This window comes from Octopus bimaculoides, chromosome 3, assembly GCF_046866305.1.
Source record: "Octopus bimaculoides isolate indiv1 chromosome 3, ASM4686630v1, whole genome shotgun sequence".
In the NCBI taxonomy this organism is placed as follows: Eukaryota; Metazoa; Mollusca; class Cephalopoda; order Octopoda; family Octopodidae; genus Octopus; species Octopus bimaculoides.
The window spans coordinates 106,361,127-106,370,335 of NC_142930.1; the positions used below are offsets into that span (position 1 = coordinate 106,361,127).

General features: G+C 37.0%; 1 protein-coding gene across 2 annotated transcripts in view; it reads left to right on the forward strand.

Annotated features, from left to right (window-relative positions):
• Positions 1-3,231, forward strand: part of LOC106873658 (RNA cytidine acetyltransferase) — a 51,008-nt gene extending 47,777 nt beyond the window's left edge. For both annotated transcript variants that reach the window (XM_052966197.2, XM_014921109.3), the window contains 2 exons: positions 1,675-1,835; positions 3,116-3,231. In XM_052966197.2, coding sequence (XP_052822157.1) covers positions 1,675-1,835; positions 3,116-3,206 — 252 coding nt within the window. In that variant the 3' untranslated portion in view covers positions 3,207-3,231. The remainder of the gene's footprint in view (positions 1-1,674; positions 1,836-3,115) is intronic.
• Positions 3,232-9,209: the final 5,978 nt, after the last annotated feature.

Genomic DNA, 9,209 nt, shown 5'->3' on the forward strand with positions numbered 1-9,209 from the left:
TTGAGTGGTAAAATGGTATGTATTGGTGGAGGTTACTTGTGTTAGAGAGTGGCCACGAATGACCTTAGTAATGGTCAAATTTGATCTCAGGATTTAGGGCCATGAAGATGGTTGTGGTATGACCACTGATAATAGTATTTACACTGCCAGAGCATTATAGTGTTGTGGTAGATCAACTGACTACTGTTTGTACCAGTCTGCAGCTGTAAAGTGTTCATTTTATTAACTGTTTGTCAGACAAAATATCAGGTCATTAAGAATGAAATGTCCAATTTTGAATTGAAAGTTTGTTTTACTTTATCTCAACAAAAAGCAATGGAGTTAATCAATTTTATTGGTAGCTTATTTATGCCAGCAGTGAAGAATTCTGGAGAGCAAGTGGTGATGAAATCACAAAAGGCTGTTTTTGCATCTTCTTCAGATTTAAAGTTTTCTCAAAAAGTTGTCTAATGCCTGAAAAATGTGATAGTCAGTTGGTACAATGTCTGGTGGATATGGTGGATGACAGAGTACTTCCAAGTTCATTTCCTGAGTAGCATTCTTTGTGCAACATGTGATTGTCTTGCAAGAGAATTGGCCTGTCTCTATTGACCAATCTTGGTTGTTTAATTGCAAGCTCATTCATCATTTCATCAAATTGGTTGATGTATACATCCTTTGTAATTGACTTACCAGGTCTCATGAAGCTGTAGTGGATGACACCAGTGCTGGACCACCAAACAGACACAATTAGCTTTTTTTGGTGAATATTCTTCTTTGGATTGTGTTTTGGCTCTTCATCTCTATCCAGCCACTGTGCAGAACACTTGCTATTTTGACAAGAATCTATTTTTCATCACGTAACAATACAATGCAAAAATGGTTCGCTTTTATGCCATGACAGATAAGAACAGCAAGTTTCAAGACATGTCATTTGATGCACGTTGAGTTTGTGTGGTACCCATTTGTCCAGTTTCTTTACCATGCTGATTTGTTTCAGATGGTCCAATACAGTTGGAATCGAAACATCAAACCTTGCTCCTAACTCGCGCATAGTTTGAGAAGTATCTGCTTCCACTAGTTTCCAGCTCATCATTATCCACCTTGGTATCAGGTCTGCCACGGGTCTAATTTTCAGGTGTAAGGTCACCAGACTGGAACTTCTCAATCCATCAATGTTCAGTGAGCTCATTCGCCACATCTTCACCAAACACCTCATTGATGTTTTGAGCTGTCTGGGATGCATTGGTTCCATGACGGAACTCCTATTCTTAAACAACTCGAATTTTTTATCTATCCATGGGTTCACAGAAATTGATTTACTAGAGAAAACTCACAATATAATCAGACACCATGAATTGCATTTCAAAAAGTGATAATGTAATTCTTCAGTGTTGTAAAACAGAGAATTGTCAGGATAAAGCATTAGAGTTTACAACTGTCAAACTTGGTGCATAAGAAAATTGGACATTTCATTCTTAATGACCTGATACTTTGCAGCAATTAGTTGCATTCTGAATTCAAATCCCATGACGTTCACCTTGGTTAGATTTGTTGATGAAATAAATTAGCCATCAAGTTGTGGGGTTGCTATAATTGACTATACCCCAACTCCTAAATTTGAAACCTTGTTCCTTGGTAAGAAATTTTTATCAACTGTTATATGAAGATTAAATTGGCATGATTCCCTTTCAGGATGCTGCTGCTGTAGAAATCAAAGAGGAGATGAGAAAGAAAATAGCTCCAATCCTGGAGGAATCTGAGCTCAGTCAATTTGCTGTGAAGGGAGATGAAGATCAGTGGAATTTGGCTCTCTCTACTGGGAAGAAGAATTTCAAAAGTATCAGTATCAAAAGGTTAGTTAATTCTGTACTACCACCACCAACAGTCTCTGTGCTGCTGTCTTATAGTTTCAAATTGGTTTGTTGTTTTCTTTCTGTTTCTCTTCATCTCTCTACTATTTTGTTGTACTCTCAGGCGGGCTAAAATGCATCCTTCTCTTCTCATTATCACCTCTGTCTCTTTGAAAGGCTCTCCATGCTGTGTTTGCTTGTATTCCCTAGAATTATATTTCTAAGAAAACTTCCTCTATACCATATTGTACCTATTCATCTCAACTGAATATCCATGAGTTTGAGTGGCTATGCAAGAATATTAGTGTATAACTTTTTGAGAGGACATGCTGGGTATATTAGCAGTGGTCGATGGAGAATAAGGAAGGGATATGGGTGCAGACATGGCAGTGTTGTTAAGAAATTTGCTTCACTGTCTCCTAGTTGTGAATTCAATCACGCTAGTTCTTTTATTTACATCCTCAGGGAGGTAATTTCTTGAAGGGACGTGACTCTGTTGAATGCATCTTTTCAGTAGCTTAAGATTGATAAAATGTAATTTTGACTAAGTACTGGAGACAATATAATTAACTGAAACTCTTGTAGGCGATGCCTAGGCATAACTGCAATCTGTACCTGACACAAACAACGAAATATAATAAGGGTGAAGTGATATAATACTCACTATGTTGTACTTACATATATTTTCAAGATCATGTTTCTCAATCTTAGTTTTCAGGTTTTATCTTCATTATTTTAAATATGATCTGCAGGTTGTGAATATCCAGACAACCACAACTACTCTATGGTTAGTGGTAGCTTACCATTAGAAGTGGTATACACTTAAGGGGTCTATTTGGTAATGCTATTTGACCATTTCCTTATGATGCTTCAAAGATAGAGAATCACTTGCATGTAAGCATTATTGCCATTACCTGAACACTGAGATATACAACATTAAAGAGTGTGATAATTGAATTGTTATAAACCTTTAACTTTGTTTCAGTCATTAGATAGCAGCCATGCTGGGGCACATTGATGTCAAGTTAAATATGAAAACAATTTAACAATTAAGTGAAGAGTTACTGAATACTTTTCAGTCTGTTCAAGGCAAGCTGAAACTTCAAAGTTACTGTCAACTTTTTCATTGTCAATGTTAAACATATCAAAAATATGTATATATGTTTATTGGTGTAAAGTCATATTTGATATGTTCATGTGCACTTAGGTGTGTTGAGTAACAAACAGCATATGTATGTTTTTATGCAAAATCATAGTAGTCACTAATGTTTTTTTTTTTGTAGTATCAGGCAGAAACGTCAACTGAAGGAGGTGGAAGAAAATACTAGCCAGAAGAAATCAAAAAAATTCAAGAAATCCAAGAAGCATAAATGATGCAATAAATATTTTATTTTTTTTATTGTAGTGTTACTGTGTTTTTAATTTACTTGGATTTGTTGTTAATTGTAACTTCTGCCTGGGCATGTAGTTGATATGTAAATCTTCTGGAATGAATCAATGAGGGGAGCTTGATGTGAAATGTATAGCACTCGGATCTCTCTCAAATTCTACTTTACCAACATTGGAAAGAATATTGTGTAATGTTGTCTTTGATTCACTGTGTCTGGATAGAAGTTGTCATGGCTCAATTGCTTTCAGTTATATGTTGATAAGAGCTTAGCTGGTCTAAACAATAACAACCTGCACTAAAAGTGAAGAATCAAGAGAGAAAGTGAACATTAAAGGGATCATCTGAAGTGTATTGGAGAATCAACTGCACTAATTTGGACAATCTTTCTAAACAGACAATGAAAGATGATTGGATATGTACTGTTTGACAGTGAAAAGTATTATTAGTAGAGGAAGATCTTGTGAAGAAGTGGTGGAATGGCATCTCAAGAAGTTTGTCTTCACTGATCAGATGATGTAAGCTTGAAATGAGTATTTGCTCTGCTTCACAATTGCTTAAACTATGTCAGCATGTTAAGTAGTCATATTCAGGCAGCCTCTGTGAAGTTGCTTATCTTACAAAATTTTTCCTCAAATATTAACCTACATCTTAATAATATATACACTGGATAAACTAGTCCTGAATTTATTATACCAGTGAAGAAGATGCAATGGTCACACCATTATGTAAACCTCCTAGCGGAATGTGAAGATGCAGGGTGGAAAGTAGAGCACTTTCCAATCGAAGTCAGATGTAGAGGATTTGTTGTACAGAGTGTGACGTGACTGTTCTTATCATTACGCCTAACTCATCATAAAGTAAATACCACCATGAACAATATCCAAACTACAGTGGAAAAGCTAGCCAGTGGATTTGGGTAAAAAGAGATGATGAGTGATGGCTAGAGGAATATTGAGCTATATTTGATAACCAGTTGATCTAGTGAGGTGGGGCTGGTGTGCAATGATACTGTCCAAAGGTAGGCCCCAAAATGGCGCACATTCTCTCTTAATGATCTCATACACTTGCTGGATTCTGGTATGCAGAGCTTTCGACTGGTAGCACTTGCATCTGTTGATTTTACTTTTGTCTTGGGCATTGGATAACATTAGTGTATTTCTATGTGGTTGTGGTTTTACAGCAACATGTATACTCTAAATTATTGATTCTCTGTAGAAATCATATGGCCTCCAATGGACTTCACCATAATTCTTAGAGGCCAGATGAAAACATTCTATGGTGACACTCAGATTTAACTGCTGTATGTATGATTAGCTTATCATAATACGCATTTCATCCTGCTTATTTCTGCAGCATAAATTATGTACAATCTAGCTAACAATATGTATATGACAACCATGTTGAAATGGCATTTACTAAATTTCAGAAGTATGCAGCAGTAAATGCAATAAAGTTAGTTGCTATCTCTATTCACCCTTGTGTATTGGGTGTATTTTTTTCCCAACTCGAGGTATGATATTAATGTTATATTTTCATTTCACAATTCAATAAGGTAAAATAACAGCAATCGTCGCTTTATTTACTTTATTCAATTGAACTTTTAACCACATAGTAATGTTATTTTTGTAAACTATACTCTGCTTCTCTATATGATACAATTGTAATTGATATGCACTGAACGTTAAAATACTTTTCCTCAAATGATAACGCTTATGAAGAGGGCCACAAAAATAAATTTCTGAAAGAACCCAGAGAAGAAAACACAAATGGTGGAAACAAGAAAATTAAAGGGGAAAAACTAAGAAATTAGTTACCAAGGGAAATAACTCTTCTAATATTTATATTACGTCTATGTAACAAAATTTAACTATTTACGTCTTGAGATTCTAAAATTCTGCCATTAATTTTATTATAGGGAAATCCAAATGTAACGCTATTTAGTGTTTATTTTCGCACTTATACATTCTGAGTTCAATTCTTGTTCTTGATGGTCTAAGTACTATTCTTTCACCTCAAATAACCAGCTTCGTCATGTGTAAAATGGTTCACTTTATTACCTGCGTACATACGGAATAATAATTGAAATGTTCATAACAATTCTGTGTATGATCGTTTAAAAAAAAATGGCATAATCTAAAGTGAAAGGGTGGAATAATATTAAAGATGGATTATTCTGCGATTTGGTTACATGGTTGAAATTACTGAAGTAAAGTGATGTCCGTGAAGGAGCTTGACTGTTCGAACAGTCAAGTTCCTTCATGGGCATCACTTGACACCTCGGTGAGGCGAGCCGCTAACTGTGACAGGAACTTCGCCGTTAGTGCCTCAGCCCCTCCAAACGTTGCAAACACCAGAGTCTAGAAGAAATGGTTCACTGACAAGTCCCGATACTTAAGGATTTTGTTCCGTTTGGCTACGGAACCAGTGACCCTCTCATTTACCGAGGCATCCAGAATATAGGGGGAAGCAAAGGAGCTACTGGCAGTGGCTTCCCAAATGAGGCATCTACCTGTTACCTAGAGACAAATGGTGAGGCAATCTGATTTCCACAACAGAACATATCTTTTCTTTGTGGTCCAACACAACGATGTCTAGCCGGTTGTGTTCTAACGTGATAGTTTCAATTTTTAAGTTGTATGTATGTATGTATGTAAATATATTATGAGGTAGTTGTCCATAAATCAGGAACCAGCTCTCTCTAAAAGAGAAATTGAGTGGTTATACTTTTATATTGTCAAACCCAGTATTCCTTGTTATGCCATAAAACTGGTTGGAATGTTACCAACGGTTTCCTGCAAACTACTGCGTTAGGATATATTGGCAACTCTTCATATATGCTGGCCGGAAGTGCGTAGCCTCTGTTATGTTGGAAGTAAATATCACTGTTCTGGTGTGCTCAGTAATGGTAAAAAGTAGGAGGGAAAAAAAAGTTGTCCCCTACCTCGATAGGATGATTGTAGCAGTTCGTAAGGGAATCAGTTGTTGTGCATGTGCCCATGCTTTCTCTTCTCTAATCCTTAAAAGAGAAAGGTCACGTTGTCAGAACGAATTTCCTTTTAAGAGGGCAACAGCAAAATAGCTCATTCTTTGAGTTCAGGAAGCCATCTGGTTTGTGTGAGTGTTTTTAGGATTCTCCTCTCGGCCAAGCAAATCTTGCATCTTCTACACCATTCAGATATAGCTCCTGCAGTTTTTAGTTTTGTACGGCGTTCTTTCTTCTTTTATTCCGCTAAGCATTTTGCTCGGCGCGCCAACGATTCTACCAGCTCGCCGCTCTATAGAGAGAACTAATAATCCTTTCTACTATAGGCACAAGGCCTGAAATTTTGGGGGAGGGTTAAGTCGATTACATTGATCCCAGTACTCAACTGGTACTTAATTTGTCGATCCCAAAGGATGAAAGGCAAAGTCGACCTCGGCGGAATTTTAACTTAGAACATGTAGACAGAAGAAATGCTGCTAAGCATTTCGCCCGGCGGGCTAACGATTCTGTTGGGAAGCAAGCTTCATACCACACCGCCATGCCTTTATCTATATACATACAGGCACACACACACACGCTCAAACATACACACACACGCGCTCACACAAACACACACGCTCACACACACAGACATATACATGTGTGTTTGTTTTGTACATATCACTGCCAAATAAAAATCTATCTTTGAGATATCATGCTAATGGTAATTGCTTTGTTAAACAAATAAATTGTACAAAAGAAGCCCCAGTTCGTCAACAAACTGATAAATTATACTTCATGGCGATCAGCTCACTTTACATTTTAGATACTTTCAATTTCAAGGTGTAAGTTTTTCATTTATGTTAGTAAACTAAGGTAATTTTCATATTATGCCTCAGTGTGTGTCTGTGTGCTTGTGCGTGGCTGTGTGTATGAAATAGATGTTTTCTTTCTATTATTGCACTTTATATATAAAGCAAAATGATTGGTGGAGAATAAATGGCATCTACTGGGAACATTTCTTCCAAGTGCTTTTATCATTTTATTATCCTATCATTTGTGTATTCTTCTTTGATGGCTAATTATGTCTTCTCTTTGTTTAGCTGTACACTCATTAGCTTTTTGATCTAATTACCTTACTCCCTAACATTTCATCGATATGTATATAAATCCATATTTTATGCATAAGTGAATGCATCGGTTTGTGCAAGCTTACATTAAAACTTGCATACGTTTATACATATAAGCGTGTATACATACACATTCCCATGTAGACTTGAATGCATAATAACACTCTATTTACATACGTAACATAATATGTACATGTGTACATACATGTGTGCATACATAAATACATACGTGCATACATCCATCCATCCATCCATACATACATACATACATACAGTACCAATCTTGAGAAATTAGGCTTCTCAAAACCAGAAAGGAGAAAGCTGATTTGAAAATTGCAGATTCACGCCATCACTGGAACTGTAAAAATCTGTAGAACTTTCCACAAGTTTCCCATTTAAGTATATATGTGCATGTCTAGATGTGCAACTATATGCATGAAAATACATACATAAAACAAAATATACAAATCTGCACGTATGCATACATGCATACATACAAAAATACCCTACTCTTTTACTTGTTTCAGTCATTTGACTGTGGCCATGCTGGAGCACCGCCTTTAGTCGAGCAAATCGACCCCAGGACTTATTGTTTGTAAGCCTAGTACTTATTGTAATGGTCTCTTTTGCCGAGCCACTAAGTTATGGGGACGTAAACACACCAGCATCGGTTGTCAAGCGATGTTGGAGACAAACACAGACACACACACAAACACAAACACACACACACACACACACATATACATATATACGACGGGCTTCTTTCAGTTTCCGTCTACCAAATCCACTCACAAGGCTTTGGTCGGCCCGAGGCTATAGTAGAAGACACTTGCCCAAGGTGCCACGCAGTGGGACTAAACCCGGAACCATGTGGTTGGTAAGCAAGCTACGTACCACACAGCCACCCCTGCGCCTATGTTGATGTTTAAGAAATTTCAGTTAAGGATCTAGGTTAGAAACCGGCTCTTGGCAAGAAATCTTGAAGTAAAACTGAATAATGACATACATACATGGGTAATGCTGGGCTTCATATATATTACCCCAGTGTTACTTTGATGGCATGAACTGCTCTCTCATTCGCTCAATGATAATAATAATAATAATAATGATGATGACGATGATGATGATGATGATAATAATAATAACATCAGCAACAACAATAACAGCAACAACAACAATAAAATAATAATGATAATAAAAATAATAATAAATTCTTTTATTAGCCACAAGGGCTCACATAAAACAACATTAAATGACATGTGACAACATAAACGGCAAAAACAAGACGATACAAGGGATTTTACAGTGTATAAGCGATATATATATAACAATAACGAATTAGGTAAATTAAAACTCCCAATAGGGGAGACGCTCTAAGGCCATCGTAGAAAAACCCTCAAAATTCACGGGTGCCTGATCAACAGGGCAAGTGCCCTTCCCCTTTAATTTCTCTTTTCACAAGTGATTGCTCAGAAATGGTCCTTTCGCACTGGTGATTCTTCCAGCATTCATCCACTTTTCAACAAACTTGCTAGAATGCAGTACTTCCCTGTCCACCCTCAACCTCCTTTTCAAGTGAAACTTGAAACCGTTGCTGAGAGCTTGGCCAAAGAGGAAAGTGTCTGTCTTTAGCCCTTTCAAAGGGGTCCACCATACTACCTCTTTCGCTACAGCCACTAGACAAATAAAAATTGTCTGCCCTTAACATAAAGCCGGAAGAAATGCTGCTAAGCATTTTTACCGGCGTGCTAACGTTTCTGTCACTCTCGTGGTTCCAAATTTTGGCACAAGGTTAGCAAATTTGGGGGAGGGGGTTAAGTCGTTTTCATCGACCCGAGTGTTCAACTGGTACTTATTTTTATTGATCCTGAACGGATGAAAGGCAATATCGACCT